This window comes from Typopeltis vanoorti, chromosome 12 (assembly GCF_054136105.1).
Source record: "Typopeltis vanoorti isolate ZY-2024b chromosome 12, IOZ_Tvanoo_1.0, whole genome shotgun sequence".
In the NCBI taxonomy this organism is placed as follows: domain Eukaryota; kingdom Metazoa; phylum Arthropoda; class Arachnida; order Uropygi; family Thelyphonidae; genus Typopeltis; species Typopeltis vanoorti.
In genome coordinates, this window is record NC_143560.1 from 59673143 (window position 1) to 59691496 (window position 18354).

At 33.2% G+C, this 18354-nt stretch overlaps 1 protein-coding gene across 1 annotated transcript in view; it reads left to right on the plus strand.

Moving 5' to 3' along the window:
• CSN6 (COP9 signalosome subunit 6) overlaps window positions 1-18354 on the plus strand; it is a 143455-nt gene that overhangs the window by 86225 nt on the left and 38876 nt on the right. Inside the window, exon 7 of the mRNA XM_090401653.1 lies at window positions 16296-16489. Within this exon, the coding sequence (XP_090257779.1) occupies window positions 16296-16489 (194 nt within the window). The remainder of the gene's footprint in view (window positions 1-16295; window positions 16490-18354) is intronic.

Below are 18354 nucleotides of genomic sequence, written 5' to 3' on the forward strand. Positions count from 1 at the left end.
AATTTGATCATTATTTAGTCTTGAGCAGGATAAAATTGAATTTCATATTGAAAAGAATGACATGTAAGAAAGTTTTAAAGCGAATAAAAGTTGAGCAGCTCTCAGATGTATAATAAGATGTAAACTGTAGACTAAAATACACAAAGATTATTCAAGAAAAAATGAAAGAGTTTGAGAACAGGAATCAAGCCTTGAAGAAAGCCCTGATTAATTCGACTAGAGAGATGGTGAAGTTGTCTGCAAGGATAGAAAAATTAGAACTCCATGGTGGACACTGGAAGTTAAAGAGGCAGTGAAGGAAAAGAAGAAAGCATATCAAAAGTTCCTGGCAAATAAGTCAGCTTGTGCTCTTAGAGAATACAGAGACAAATGCAAGAATGCTAAACACTGTGTAAAACTAGCTAAACAAAAGTCATGGCGAGGACTTTGGCAAGAATATAGAAAATAAATATCAAGGAGGTGGCAAAATATTCTGGAGGTTGTTGAAGAAGCTTAGAAATGGAGGAAAGAGTGCTGTAAAAGGAGTTAGAGATGATAAAGGTGACATGAAAATGGAAGAAAAAGATATCCTTGAAGTATGGATTAATTACTTTGAAAAACTGCTAAATGAAACAAGCAATGATGACAGCACAGTGGTAAAAAGCACTGACCAGGCATGCAGTCAGGAATACATATCCATACTTGAAGTATAAAAAGCCATCAAAGGCTTGAAATGTGGAAAGGCAGCAGGAGTAGATGATATTCGACCAGAAATGCTGAAGTATGTGCTATAAGAGTCTTACAGTGGCTGCACTGCATAGTTCAGAAAGCCTAGATAGAGGGACAAATTCCCGATGATTGGAGTAGAGCTCTCATAGTACCCATATATAAAAAGGGAAATAAAACTGAATGTGAGAATTACAGAGGTATTTCCCTACTGAGTATGATAAATTTAGTTTAATCCTTTATCACAGTGAAAGCAAACAAAGTTTGCGCCTGAAAATATCTTCAGGACTGAATATAGTGTTGTACTATCTTACCTGGGTAAGTAGTACAACACCAGGCAACTCGTAGCAAAGGTGGAGCAAGCTACCAACTCTCCTATCCCAGTATCTCCCATAATGCAAAACACATCTCCTTGCAGATATGTATAATGTTATGCATTGAGGGATTGGCCACTACCCAGACTAGATCCGCAAGGAGATGTGTTTTGCATTATGGGAGATACTGGGAAAGGAATGTTGGTAGCTTGCTCCACCTTTGCTACAATTTGCCTGGTGTTGTACTACTTACCCAGGTAAGATAGTACAACACTATATTCAGTCCTGAAGATATATTCAGGTGCAAACTTTGTTTGCTTTCACTGGGATAAAGGATTAAACTAAATTTATCATAGTCTAACCTAGTGAAAAATAAAGGTTCAACATTCCCTACTGAGTGTTCCTGGCATGATCTATGCAAGTATACTTGAGAAATGGTTGAGAAGAATTGTGGAAGAAAAGCTTGGTGAAGAACAAGCTGGATTCAGCCCAAATAGACACTGTCAGGATCAGATATATTCACTTTAAGACAATTAGTTGAGAAAGCATGGGAATATAACAAAGATCTGTATTTAAGTTTTGTCGATTTGGAAAAGGCATATGGCATGGTGCCAAGAGAGAAGCTATTCAATATGCTACAGTTATATGGTGTCAATGGGGCATTATATCAAGAATACTTAGTCTTTATTTGAGTTGTAACTCAGCAGTTAGAATTGAAGGAAGTACAGGAAGATGGTTTAATGTTAAATCTGGTGTGAGAAAAGGATGTACATTATCCCATCTGTTATTCGTTATCTATTTGGATCACATTATGAAGGAAAGTGGTATTAAACATGATATCAAAATTGGAGATGTTAATGTCAGCTCTTTGCTTTTTGCAGATGATGTTATACTTCTAAATAAATCTGCTACAAGTCTGCAAGATTCTCTGACTAAATTAAATAACTGTTGTAATAGATATGGTGTGAAGATCAGCAATAAAAAGACAAAGACAATGAAAATAGGCAAAATCATTGAAAATATCAACTGTGTTGTGAATGGAGAACCTGTGGAACAAGTAAAACATTTCAGCTACTTAGGCACGATTTTTATTGGTGGTAAATTAAATATTGAAATAGACCACAGAATCAGCAAAGCTAGTATGGTGGGAAGTCAACTGAATAAATTCATATGGAATAAGAGAGAAATTAGTCGGAACACTAAATTAGCTGTATACAAGACAGTGTTCAAACCAATTTTAACTTGAATCTGAGAGCTGGGTCAGAAGTAAAACACTTGACCAAAGACTAGAAACCGCAGATATGAGAGTCCTGAGAAAGATTATAGGTGTGAACAGATGGCATCAATGGCAATATCATATTAAAAATGAGGATATTAGGAGTGAACTTGACATTGTCAGCATCCAGGAATGTGTTAGCAGAGCTAATCTCAGGTGGTATGGTCACTTAAACAGAATGGGCGAAGAAAGATTAGCAAAACAAGTGTTCTCTGCCAGGTTGTCAGGAAAACAACCCAGAGGAAGACCAAGATATAGGTGGATTGATACGGTACAAAGTGCCTTAGACGATAGAAATATAAGATCTGATAATGTTGGAGTCTTGACAAGTAACAGACTGATTTGAAGGAAAATTGCAGATAGGAAGTTAGTGATGATGTAATTTTTTTCGTGTAGTACTATCATATCCTGTACACCCCTTGAGGGTACATGGCAGGAATTTGATGATGATGATGATGACATGTTCTGTGGGGTTGAGATCTGGGTAATGTGCCGGCCACTTGATTCGATTAATATCCTTAGTCTCCAGAAGTATCTTCACTGCATCTGTATGATGTGGTGTGGCATTTTCACCATAAAAATGAATTCTACACTTACAGCACCATGGGACAATCAAACATGATGTTGGAGAACTTCATTGCAATATTGTTCACCAGTTATAGTCCCTTTTTCTAGCACTTGTAACTTAGTGCATCCATTAACCTCCCAACTGGCTGATGTGGATGAAATGCTCAGAGCATCTTAGGATTTTCATGGATCCAAACCTCATTGGCATTCTCCCTTTTATCATGTATCTTTTATCGTAAATCCCGTAATGGCAATTGTATTGCCCTTAGTGGATTAACTGTCATGGAGTGACCATGCCTCACTCGAGTTAACGCTGTGTTACTTGAAATTTTCTTCTTTTTTTCAAAATTTCAAATTTTTGTTGCACAATTGATGTATTGTTTCTTCTCATAGATAAAAACCAATTTGACATGTTTAAAAATAAACAATCGATCCTGTAATGACAACAGATTCTTTTTTGCAGTGAAATTATTTAATGCTAGTATTAAATTTGCTGTCTTTTATTCTTCAGATCAGTTCAGTGGAACAAAAGCTTTGTTCTTTCATTTACTTTTCATTTTAAATTTCATTTGCATTTACTGTAGATATTATTTTTGCATAATTTTCAAATTTTTGCTTTGAAAATCATTATGTTAAAGATTTGTATTTTTTAAAGTCACATTTATTAAAATAAATATGAGCTTTTGTTTTCTTTCCTTGGAAAATACCATTATCATCACACTTCAGTTTTAGAAACGAGTGATTCTGCTTTTATGAACAATAAAAGACGTTACGATTGTGAGGCCTTGCTTTTATATAAAAAAATGTATATCCAGTGATAATTTTCAGCAGTAACTTATTCGTCTTCTTGAAATTGCAATAAATGATTTTTTCTTTACTTTTTTGTATGATGCATATAGTTATAATATCAATTACTTAACCTCCATAGATATGGTGAAAATATATGAAAGATATTCTGCACAGACTGATTCAGAATTTGTGCTAATTTGGAAGATTTCCAAATGCCCCCCCCCTCCTCTCTGCTCCTGGAACTTAATATAAATATCTACTCTAATTTTCTACTGATTTGAAAGTTTTCAGAGACAGTATTCAATATCTGTTACTTCATTTTATCGTTTTGACAAAAAAAGTAAGCCAATATATTGTTGTATCTGCCAAAACAGGTACTTCTAATTCCAGATTATTTCTTTGCAATCTAGAATCATTTACTTGGCTGTCTGTTAACATTATTCTAAGTATTATAAATTCTGTTCTATATTTTCACCATATAAAAACCGTAAAAAGAAAGTTCAGTAGTGTTAGTTTTTTTTCTTAAAAAAATTCCAGTTATGGTGACTTTTACTGCTGCTGAAAATAACTTTGTCTTAGAAGTACTAGAACAATAATCTCAGCTGGGAGGGTAAAGGCTATAGTTCGCCCACACTTTGTAGAGCTGTGCTTGGCTTGGTGCCAAGAATAGGCGATTAATGCTGAACGGGAGAAAGAAATGAAGGACGTACGAATTGGTCGCCAACACGCGAACTCTCTGTGCTTTATAGATAAAATTTTCCCAACTGTTATACAAGCAAAATAGTTACCACTTTAAAAACTACAATGATCATAAAAAAAAAGTTAATTTTCCGATAAATAATAATTGTAATAATAAACAACTTATCCCAGAAGACGGATTGATTACCCTATTATTGGAATGGATTCTCCTTTTTGTTTTCATTGATATCCTAAATAGAAATACCGATATTTCTTTTACAGCCTGATACAATATTTACGTCAAAATAATTTCTTAATTTATGATAATCACAATTTCACTTTTATTATCAAAAACTTATAAATTATTTGATGCAGTTATTTAAGAAAGAAAGAAATATTTAAATTAAAAAATAGGTGCATATGTGTTGCATAAGCATTCAGCTTTTTTGGGGGGGGGGAGAACTCGCCTATTCACTCTGCTGATTCAAACATACATCACTTGGCGAGCATACTTATACATTTTAGTGTAAAATTGTAGTGAAAGTATAGCTACTTCAGAAATGCCACCTATCTAAACTAGCGGTAAATGTCTTTTCCAAATATTTGGTGATTTCTTCTTTGTACTAAAAGGAATACCAGATAATGATAATAATAATAAGAAGAAAATATGTAGTATTTTCTTTTCGTTGAGTAGAGATTTCAGAATGTGATTTATAATGTATTTTCTTTGTGTTTTTTGAAAAGAAAGTGCATGTGATTATTTTCTTGCTATTTTTGTCAACTGAACATCAGAAATAATGTGACTGACTAACTGTAGCGGAGTTGTAACGTTTATAACCCCTTGACTTAGAAGTGTGAACCTGTGTTACCTGGAATTTTCTCCATTAGGAAATTGCAAGTCAACATATGGGTTGTTTCTAAGATATATACTATATATATATTCATTTTGGTAGATGTGTTACTGAAAATATCGTGGAAATTATTTTTATGTTAATTTCTGCGGTTGTGTTAAACAATTGTTTTAAAATATTCTTTAAAAAAATGCTATCAATTAAAATTCATTGAAGGTTTGAACATTACTTTTTATTCTACCTTTCACTACTCCGATATATGGAAATATGCTTGTCGTGTTGGTATGTTTACAGATTTAGATATACTGCTGCTGTTTGAGAACAACCCTTTCTGCTTTTAATTGCATTGCATTCTTATTTTAAGGCTAATTTTAAAATATTGCAAAATTATATTCAGTAGTATTTCAATTGAACTCACGGTCGAAAAACAAAACAAATTATTATTTGATTATTTTGTAGAGTGCTCATTTCAATAATAGTAATAATGCTGTTTTTTTACCATTGTAAAATAACCTTTTGTGGGTGGAAGCAACATAAATAAATATATGTGATGAATTATCTGAGACATATCCTATACAGAATTGATTAAAATTTTGTTTATTTTGAAGTATTCCAACCCTCCCCCCTTCCCTTCTGCTGCCATGATGGCTCATAGTAACTGAATTATAAATATCTACCTTCTTCTAATTTTGTATTTCATACTTTCCATAGTATGTACTTCACATTTGATATGATTTAAGATTTTCATATTATTATCTATAAAGCAATTATTTTTAATAATTTGCAAATATAATATAGCAAACTATATTATTGTCAAAGCACATTCTTCAGACAGTCTGTGACGTATTCTACAAAATACGATTTTGAACAAAAATAAAAATAACATAATCTGGAATATCAGCAGCCTGTTATTTACTTTTCTTTTCTTTTATTTTTTCACAATATTTCAAATAATTATCTTGAATTAAGTTCTTGGAAAACTAAGAAAATGTATTGTTGACTAAGCGATTAGACAAAATTAGCCAAAAAAAAATTTAAAAAATGGCAATGGTTTTCCAAGGTAATACAATGTTTAAGTGAAGAAAGTATGCAAAGATCTCTTATTTTGTCCTGGCATTAAAATTTTTACAATAAAAGGAGAAAACAAAAATAAAAATAATTTCTATATTTTTAGTCTATCTAATATAAAACTAAGAGTCCAGTTACCCAACATACAACAAGGAACTGCATTTATATGCTACTGAGACACAGTTATGAACGCAAGATAATCTGGCCAAGTGTTCTCTTTAGCATGAAGGATTATCGCACCTTCTAATAGACATGATGGCCCAATTGCACTTCTTATCCATGTTTTTTCAACAGATAGCATGCATCGTATCCAGATATATATATGTCTTGACCAGTTGGGAGGCTAAGTATAATGCCTCCCCACACCATGACCCCATCACTGCCATATCTATCCCTTTCAAGAACATTCTTGCAATGGTAAGCAGTACCATTTTCATGCCAGATGAAGTGTTGTCTAGAATTGGAGGAAAGATTAAAACTGGACAGAATTGGACAAGACACCAATGGGGTGTCTTGTCTAATTTTTATGGATACAACACACCACTGAAAATGTGCTCTACAATGAGCTGTGGATAAAGAGATTCAAACTTACAGGCCTTTATGCATATAGGTCTACTTGTCACAGATGTCTTGCCACAATTTGTCAAGATATCCATGTACCTATGCTTGAATGGAGCCGACTTGCAAACTGGCCTAATGTGGTGCGTTAATTATGTTTTGCTGTTATAACCAAAAATTTGTCTTTATGCTCCATGGCAGAGCAAATGTGACCTCTTAGCAAACATCTGGAACACATTCCATTGGTTTGGAATGCTGCCCAGAGCCTGTATACAGCACTATGTGAGATTCCAAACTCTGCAATATCAATAATTGTACAGCCTTCTTCAAGCTTTCCAATAATTCTTCTCCATGTGAAATCATATTGATGATGTCTTTGAGACATTACAAGATATCCAACTTTGTAACTTTCTTCCTTCATAAAATGAACTTCTTTCAAACGCAATTTGCTTAACGCAGCCTTTTGCCTTTTATCCCGTTGAGTGCTATCATGTGTTCTTTACACTCAATTTGAAAATCTGAATGTGTACCAACTTTCTACTCAATATCGTCAGTTATACAAATTGCCACAATCTTCGTCTGAATTTGCGGTTGTAATCCTCAGAAATAGTGTCATCCTTAGGATTTGGACATCATTGTACATTATGTAATTTTTTTTTTAGTATGTAATGGAAGATGAGATATATCTGTTCCATTAATTTTAATGATGTGATATCACATTGTCTTTGAACTTGGAATGCTTGACCCCAACTAGCAGTTATTTCTTGTATAATTCAAATCATCTGCCCTGATTACCAGCAGAAGTCACTCATTCCAAAATATTGCTGCTTTTGTATAATTACTAGTAAACCAGGCTGTCTTTTATATTGTGAAAATGTGTTAATTTAGATTGTCAGAATCACAGAAATTGTTAAAGCTGTACTTACCTTTGTATATACTGGAAGATTTGATGAGGCCTTTCAATCTTTTGAATATTATTTTTTCTTCCCTATTAGTTTCATCATAGAGTGAAAATGAAACTTTTTCTGAAGTTCCTTCGGAACCTTCTTCAGACCCAAATGCTCATCTCCCCCCCCCCATACATATTCCTTTCTTGTCTATCCACACCTTTACTTCTTTCAGCATCGACCTTTCTCATGCTGTATTCCCCTGTCCCCTCTGACTTCTCTGTCTGTCTGTCGTATACCCCTTTTCTATTCATAAGCACTCCTTCAGTTCATTCTTCATTACTCTTCTGCTCTTTCATATATCTTCATGCTTGCTATTCTATGCACTCATAAGTTCTGTTCCAGCAGCATCCCTCTCCAGATGGTTCACACCAAAACCATTAAAATGCAGTCCATCACTCTTATAGTTGAATTCATCCCTCAAAAACATTTCCACACATTCATAAACCACACTCCTTCACACATTTCTGCTAATATACTGTTCATGATCTTTGCTCTCTGCCTCAACTCATCGCTGTCATACCAGGGCAACACACTACTGATTACTTTTCCTACCACATCATTATCTTTAATTTTCATCAGAAACCTCCTAATATCCATTCCTACATCCTTCTTGTTTCCACCTAAGTAATTTGTTTGTACTACTACCACCAGCAAATCTTTTTCTTGCTTACTTCTGCTATCCATCGCCTCAATCAGTACTAATTTTACCTCCCAGAAAACAAACTTTGTTCATCCTCTTGTTCACCATGCCTCTAATAATTGAGTCCCCATGCAACGGCACTTGCGATTCATTTGTTACCTCTTTTGTATGGCCATTATTCATTCGTCTTCTTCACTTTCCATACCTATCTATAAATCCCTTCATTTCACTCTGTATAAGCTTTATCTCTTGCCTCATCTTCAATTTTATGCTTATGCATAGATACACTTCACTGTGCAGGTATTCAAAATCAAACCTGACGTAATAGGTTGATTAATCCTTATTCCCCATGTGTCATGTGTTTATATATTGTGTGTGTTCTTCTGGCCAGCTTACCTGTTTTGAGGGATGAAAAACCAGAGTTTCTGGGATGAAAAAAACATGTCCATATGAGACTGGCTAACTCACCATTTGATTGCTAAAGGTTCCTCACATCATTGATGGGATTCAAACCCAGGTCTTTCCAGTCAAAGGGCTTGTCTAAACTAACTGCACTATGAAGGCTCTAAAGAATAATAGTGTATTATATTCAAAACCTAACAAATAATAAAATGATTTGGGAAAAAAAATTATTGATGAAAAAGACTAATAATTAAGCTTTATGACTGTAATTTATTTTTTTTTAAATTATAATAATTTACAACTACACAATGTACTGACTGATTTCACATCTTTATCTCTAGTGGCTTCTTCCATGTAGTATCTTTTGAAAGAACAAAAAAGAAATTAAAACAGAAAATTCTTAGAAACAATCAAAATGAGGCAGCAATCATGCTTGGTTAACATCATTTGCCTTCTTAGATATTTGTAGATGATTTTTGAAGTTTGTTAAGATATCTGATTAGAGATTGCTAGATCTCATTTAAGATGAGACTGTGGAAGGAAATTGTGCTAAAGATAGGGCAGCATGTAGTCTGTATCCCAGTTGGTGTGATTTGTTCTAGATGCAAGGTGTGCAAGCACAAACTTTTCATTTGTTTGGTATTCTACAACACAGAAGTGTTCCCTTCCTTATTTCAAAACTCGTGCTTATCTATTGTACAATTATGTGATTCCCAACCCATATTCAACCAATATATTAAAGTCGGTTGTAGAGTAAGATAACAATATACTACATAGAATTTTATTTTAGTTGGTTGGATTGTTTTTGATTCGTACCTATGCTGTGCATTGACTTCAAAGATTAGCATGTTTGTGTATATTCAAAGAATGAAGCTCAGTTGTAAAAGTAATTCAATATTTAAGGTAAATCTATAAATATATACAACTGATACAAATTCTAAATACTAAGTAATTCTATTTACAATTAGTAAATGAATTTCTGCTATTCTATATATCTAACTTTTTAATACATAAAAATAATTAAATGATCATTCTAAGAACTGCACAGTATGAGCTCAACAAAATATATATCTTTCACTCTCTGACTCTTAATTAAATACATTTCTGAGAGATAACATCAAATACTTTACAAACTAAACTGTACAAGGCATTCAATTGAGAGTTCTGAGTTTCATATAGCCATTTGAGAACTTCCTTTGCAGCATTTATTTTATTGTTTTTGCGCATTCATTCATTCTGCTTTAACTCTCATTTTTTTTTTTAGAAGGCAATCAAAGTGAAAAGGCCTTAACTAATATACTTGCATATGTCTTCTTTCAGTAAGCAAGCTTCCTTAAACACATCTTTGATTTTTGCTGAAGTATAGCATTAAGAATAATCACTAAGACAACAGGAATACATTTAATTGAGCAGTTCCAAATGCATTCCAATAAAAGGAACTTTACTGCAGATTCCATATTGCTCCTTGGAACATATATCACTTGCTTCTCATATACAAAGTCTAGATGCACCACACTGTTCTTCAATTATTAACTTCAAAATTCCTCCTTGGAGAGTAGTTAAAGATGCATATAAAAACTTCTCTGACATCGTAGAACTTAACTCAGGAGTTTATTCCACCTTTGTGATTCTCTTTCCTTGGTTGTTTACTCTTTTCTGGCTAGTGTTCTTGTTACCCAGCAGCAACTAATGTACATAATAGCTTTAATGGAACATGCACACTAGACATATTAAAATAACTTTCACAACATACACACACACACACACACACATGCAACAAAAATTATATAGAATTTATTTAAAAACTCCGGTATATTTCATTCAACAATGTGGATTTCATCCACATAATGTTGGATGAACATCATCAGGGAGATAGACTGCTAACTACATTCAAAAGATTAATCGAAATAAAGAGTCATAAATCATGCTTTTTTAGCTCGTCTCTTATTCAGAGCTGAAGTATGCGATATTACATTATTAGACCAATTCAAAGGAAATTATAGTAAGTTATGTAGATAAAATTATTTAAAATAATTACTAACTTTTAATAAGATATTAATCTTATGATTATACTGGGTAGTATTCATGACATTAGTGGCATTACCTTTGTGACAAGTCTGACCTTGTTTCTCACACTGTTGACGCTAGACACAGAGTTCTTTGGAACTAGACAAAACTTTTTCATTCCAGCAAGTTCAAATTCAGTTATCTTTTCCTTGAAACGTGAAATGATACAAAATCATCTGAACCTGAACTGATCAGACTGTATGCCAGTATCTCCAAGTTTTGGTAAACAATCACCATTAATTGTTCATATAGGTTTTTTTAATAATTATTTTAAATAATTTTTATCTACACAACTTACAATTGTTCTTCCTTGAACTCAAATAGTATAATATCATATACTTCAACAGCAACCCAGACACAAGCTAATATATGCTTGATTTATGACTCATGTTTTGAGCATAGAATGGTCTTTCTCCTTGACAGTGTTCACGTAACATTGGATGAAATATATTGGATTTTTTGAACAAATTCGATATAATTTTTGTTACATGTTTAAGCTATGAAAATTATTTTAATTAACATGCATATCTCTTATCAAGATTCAAAAGGAAACTCTGGTGACAACATAACTGTCATTACTACAGCACTTGCACGTTGTAGTAATGCATGGCATTAAAACACAACTATAAACAAATACAGAAGAATATATATGCATCATTTCTGTATTATTCCCTATGGATTACAATGCATGGTAAGCAAGTTAATTATTTACGCACATTTAAGTTTCTTTTGCTTTGCCACTGCATAACCACATGGCTTGCAGTCACATTAATATTTTTAGATAATTTGAAAGTTAATATTTTTAGATAATCTTATCATATAACAAAAATTTATTTCTCATCAATGAAATTTTCACTAGTATATATAACACTGTAAAATACGAACATAATAAGCAAAATGATTGTGAGATTTTATTGAGATCATTTTTGGAAAGGATGGTGAAGAGACAATGCATGAAGATAGCATGCACTATGGATGAGCTTCCAGAAGTTTTCCAATCAAATGATACCTTCTGGTTTTTTTTTTTTTTTTTTTTTTTTTTTGAGATTAAAATGTCAAATAAAAAATTACCTGTGCTCGAGTTTGTTATGAATCAGATTCTTGGATATATCAAGTCGAGAGAATGAAGAAAATCTCTTAAAATGAATATATCATGTTTCCAAACTATAAAAACATTGCGAACATATCTCTACCAGATAACAGGTTTTGTGGTAGCTTGAAGAAGGAATTGTTTCTCAAAGCGTTCCATAAAAAGGTTGGCAGAAAGAGGGGGGGGGGGAGATGAGAGAATTCATATGAATTCATGTCTGAAAAGTTGCTTATATAAAGACATTTGTGCCTTTTAAAGAAAATATGAATATAAGCATATACAAAATACTAACAATGAAGGTTTATTTGTATTACATTGTATTCGTGTAGATATTCCATAAGTAAATTGCTTTGCCATGCAGTTTCAGATGCACGATTGAATTCTTTTGCCTAGGAAAGAGACCTAGAGAGCAAAATATCAGCTTTGTGTTTTCCACCAAATTTTCGAACTCAAGACAATATACTAATTATTATTATTTTTATTATTATTTGACACCTCCAGGGAGTCCAAAGACTCATCGAGGGAGGGCGCCTGCTCTACAACTCTATCTCAACCACTCAATCCACCAACTGACCGCAACTACAACAACGCCATCTATCAGCGACCACCACCACTATTTCCACAGATAAACACAAACATCCATGCCCACGGCGGGATTTGAACCTGGAGCCTTTTGACTGGAGAGCAGATATGCTTACCACTCGGCCAGCCAGGCTGGTCAATTATGCTTCCCTTCAGTTGAAGAATGACTCTGTCTTTAATTCTTATTTTGGGATTGTCTTCAAAAAAACAATATAATATCATCATCATCAATTTCATGATATGCAATCTCCTATCAACAACAAATTAGCTTATTACTTGTCAACACTCTAAAATTGTTGTATCTAACATAAGGCACATCTGATTGAATCAATTCACTTAGTTTGGTTTTCCTCTGGATCTTTTTCCTGCCATCTTGACATCAAATACCTGTTTTTGCTAACTTTTCCTCTCCCATTCTGTTTAAGTTGACCATACTACCTGAGATTAGATCTGCACACATTCTTGACTGCTAACAATGTCAGGTTCCTTCTGAATATCTTCATTGTTAATATGATTCTGCCATTGATGTCATCTGTTCACTCTCCTAATTTTCTTGGAACTTTCATAACAGTGGTCTCTAATTGGTTCCTCACCATACCACCTTTGTTTATTCTGTTGTCTGTTTCCAAATTTAATTTGTTGTCTTATAAAAATTGTGCCTAAATAGCTGAAATATTTTGCTTGTTCTATGCGTTCTCCATTGAGAATGTAGCTGAAGTTTTATGTGTTCCTGAATATTTTCATAGTCAGGAAAACAGAAAACTTCAGCTACATTCTGAATAACAGCTGTTACAAATTTGGCTTGATTTTCATTCCAAATTTGTTACAGTTGTTATTCAGTTTAGTTAAAGAATCCTGGAGACTTATACTAGATGTGTTGAGGGACACATCATCTGCATAAAGCAAAGAGTTAAGCAAAAACATGAAAAGCACTTTTCACATTTGCTTATCTTGTTAAGTTGAGAGCCAGTATGATTGAAAAACATATTTCTTTCAACCTCTATAATTTTTAAATAAAGTTTCTTGTTTTGTGTGACATTTGAATACCCCCCCATCCCCCAATCTACTGATATTTTCCTTTGGGGCAATGCATGTTCTCTTTATAGATAACTTTCAATATAGAAAAAAAAAAGTATAAAATATACATATTGTATTTTGCTAATGAAAATTGAGTCTGATTTTATGCAAACATCCTCGTGTTGTTGTTATGTTTGTGTGTGGGGGAGGTGTATGAGTACATTTATCTGCCATACTTATCCAAATGCTGAGAAGGTTAGTAAGTGATAAATTACTTTAGCATAGAGTATAAATTACAAGGGCATAGAGTTCCAGATAATGTAGAAAGGGATCAGGCCTTGCAGTTTCACTCTGCTAGCTGTATACCAGATTTAGTACATTTACTCTGGGACATAATTTTGTGTTCTTACATGAAATGATATTTTACATATTAAAAACGGACTTGTTTAAAACAAAATTCTATTGGCTTCATAAATTTTAACAAAGAAAAAAATTTGGGTATTTGCTATTGTACATAATTTATCATTTTTCATATGTTATTATTTCAGTGGGCATCACTATGGTGTTCAAAGACTCATCATGGGAGACCTGCACTAACCATTATTGACACAATGCCTACCATATTTCTTCTTAAAGTCATTTGCTGACAAAGTTCTCTTTGCACCTTTGCTAACCACACTTGTAAATAACTTATATGGATGACTTCTTGTTCTCTCCCATCCAGTCCTATATTTAAAATTTTCTTTAGCATCTACTTTACCAAATCCATTTAGTAACTTATATGTATCTATCATATCCCTTCTTTTCTGTGATTTAACCTTAATCCCCAAACCTTTCATTCTGTTCATGTAGGGAGCAATCCACAAGCCAATCATCATGTCACTTATTTCTAAATCCTCTCTGGCACTTCCACATCCCCAAGCAACCAAGGTAACCAAATCTGTGTACAGTAATAAAGATGTAGTTGTACTATAATAACTTCCTTACCCTAAGGCAAGACTTCCAGCCATTTTCACATGGCGGCAGAAGGATTTTTTCTCCCAGAAACTCAGATTTTTCATCTTTCAGAATAGGCAAACATTGGTCTCATGCCCTTAGAGGTTAGCCAGCTAACTCTCTACAGGTGCATTGTTTTGCTTCCTTGGGTAAAGGATTAAAGCCAAGACTGTGATTTTCTTGGCATCTTTAATGTATAGTAGAACCAAGGTAAAAAACTTTCAACATCTTTCTCTCATCCAGAGATTTTTATTAATAAGGTCTAGCACCTTTTGGCTACTTGTATATGAGAATACATGACTTCTACATTACTTCAACCTTGGTATCTCTTCCAGGTCTGGCTCTTACTGATGAGACCTCAATAAAAATCAAAACCAGTCTCTGGGTAGTTTCCCCTTCCCATTATGCATAGTATTATACATGTCTGAAAGGGTGGGTGTGCTTTGCCATTATGGGATACATACTAAGGCAATTGATACGAAGTCATTGGCCTCTATATACAAGTAGCTCAGACATGAATATATTTCATGTGCAAAACTTTCTTTTGCTTCCTTGGGTAAAGGATTAAAGCCAAAACTGTAATTTTCTTGGCATCTTTAATGTATAGTAAAACCAAAAAGAAATATATATATACAGGGTGTTCGGGATAAATTTGACATATTTATAATTAATTATATTTTTCCGTAAGTTACATGTATTAACACACACTTCTCTTCATTTAAAAGTTTGGACCCTTCTTCATTCATATACAAGATGTCAGAAAGGATGGATAGCTGGAACCCACCTGAATCATGGAAGAGAATAACTTGTATCATGATGATTCGTGCCCGCCATCAAAATAAGGATATTACGACTGCTGCCCAATGCTCCCTGAATACAGTAAAAACAATCAGGCATGAACTAGAGACTTGCAATGGTGACTACGAGGATGTAGCAAGAAGAAAGATCCCTAGCAGACGATCTGATTGCGTTCGTACAGCAGAATTCCTCGCAAATCTGCAGGAACAGGTGTTGAAGAACCCTGGCATTGGAATTCGGGCTTTGTTCGTGGAGTTGCTAACTGTAGTCAAGCCCTGGATAACAAGGGTAGCCAATGGTAGGCCGTATGTATGGCAGCAGGATTCGGCCCCTTGCCACACCTCTGGGAAAAGTCAAAAATGGTTGTCTGAAAATTTCTACGACTTCACCAGTCCAAATGTTTGGCCTCCAAACTCCCCAGACCTTAACCCCATGGATTATTTTGTATGGGGCGCAGTTGAAAAATACACCAATCGCACTTCCAGTAATACAAAAGCCCAGTTAATGGATAAAATTAAAACAGTTTTTGCGGCCCTTCCCAGGGAGACTGTAGCATCAGCTTGTTCGAGGTTCCGAAGCAGAATTGAAGCTGTGATCGATGCTAATGGTGGTTATTTTGAGTAAATCTTGTTGATAGTATTGTAATTAACTCTGCCTGTAATGTTTTTTTGTCAATTCATTAAATTTAATAGATACAAAGAAGATTTTCTTTTTCCTTACGAAACTGTCAAATTTATCCCGAACACCCTGTATATATATATATATTATTTTTTTTTTTTTTTTTTTTTTTTTTCTTCCCCTCCAGAAATATTTTGTTTTTAGGTTTAACAATTCTATATGCTTTAAATGTTTTTTTTTTTTTTTTTTTTTTTTTTTTTTTTTTTTTTTTCCTTCCAAATTATTTTCTCCTCTGATATTAACTGTCAGAAGCATGTTCATTTTTTCAGTTGCTGAACACCTTCAAGCTCAACATAGTGCTATAAAAATGCTTCATAGTAGGGTGCGCTTGATTCTTGATTATATTAGATCTGTTCAAAGTGGTAAAGTTCAGCGCAACCATGACATATTAAGAGAAGCATACAGTCTTTGTCATCGCTTACCAGTTCTCTCTTCTGGTACATTCAAAGCTGAGTTCTACAATGTAAGTAATAATATCCTCATCTATCATAATTCATAATATTCAGTAATATTCAGAGCATATTATATTGTTTAAATATATGAATTTATAAGTTAGTTAGTTAGTATAATGCAGTAATTAATAAACAGTATTTATAATCTCACCTACCATTTATGGGCTTGTCTTGAATGGCTTATTATGGCAAGTAACCTGACGTTGGGGGGGGGGGGTTAAATCTTGTTCTTGCTAAATTCTGAGTGGTTTAACTCTCAGAATTAAATTAAAGAAAGACTTGGATGTCTCAACCTCCCAAATCTTTTTTTTAATTTTTTTTATTGTTGCAGTTTTTTTTTATTTACAAGCAATAGCATGCTTCTCTTCCTCCCTTTTATATATATATATATATATATATATATATATGTGGCGATTAGTTTTTACTCGGTTGTTATACATTTCAAAAAATAGATTTAATGACTCCAAGACCGAGATAACATATAAAGATTTTAATGATAAATACTACTAGTTTCGGCATATAGCAGCCTTCTTCAGGTATTTATGAAGAAGGCTGCTATATGCCGAAACTAGTAGTATTTATCATTAAAATCTTTATATGTATAAATACCTGAAGAAGGCTGCTATATGCCGAAACTAGTAGTATTTATCATTAAAATCTTTATATGTTATCTCGGTCTTGGAGTCATTAAATCTATTTTTTGAAATATATATATATATATATATATATATATATATATATACTAGGGGGACTCCGTTCCCCAGGTGCCCAACCCCTCGAGTTCCGGGCTGGTAAGACAAAAAACGTGACATAAAAACGTTTTAAATTTCAGCTTATCTTTTTATATATATAGAAAAGATATATAATGGTATGTCATTCAATTATTTTATTTAATTGTTCTTCAAGGGATTAAAAATTAAAATTATTAGCTTCACCTTGTAATTATGCTAATGCACTTGATGATAGCATGTTAATTTCTGTGCCATTAAAAAAAAAAAAAGGAACGTGAAAAACTTCAACTATATTCTCAATGGAGTATCTATAAAACAAGTAAAATAATTCAGGTGTTTAGTCATGATTTTTAGTGAAGATGACAAATTATATATGGAATAAACAGTAGAATAATAATAAAAAAAGCTGGATTTCTTCTGGATTGGTTGATACAGCCTTAGAAGATATTGGAGTTATATCTGTCAATATCACAGATTAATTTGTAAGGAAATTGTTGATAGGAAGTTAATGATGTAAACTTTTCATGTAGTACTATTGTAATATCCTGTACATCTCCTGAGTTTGATGATGACATAAATATATCTACAGTTATCAAGAATATACCTGTGAAGGTGCATATACTTTGGACCTAATCATAACTCTCTCTGTTAATACTAGAAAAATAAGGCATTTGAATTGACTGCAAACAATCAAAGAAATCACTTACTCTATCAGACATGTTCTGTATTTCTCTGTTCTAAAACAGTTTTTCCTCTATGGATAACAAATTAGCAATTTGTTGCCAAGTCAGTTTGTTTATTCTAGTAGTACTTGCATTCTTTTAAATCCACCCAGGAAGAATTAAACAGGAACTGCACCTGTTTCTATAACAACATCATTTCCTAAGCTATTCTTGCATTTTTTGCAGAATAAGGAATGCGGTACATATTTCATCATTCATCATTAGCTGACTTTACTTTATATCAAAGAATCTCAACAAACTTCATTGAAGAAACAGCTAGAACTATATCAACAGTTTCAAAGCACTTTTCAGACAGAAGCTTTTCAATAACACTGACTCATTATACAGAATCTTAAATATAATAATAATAAAGTTTCTTTGGTTTTATCAAAATATTTCAACTTATTGAATCCTCTATAGACA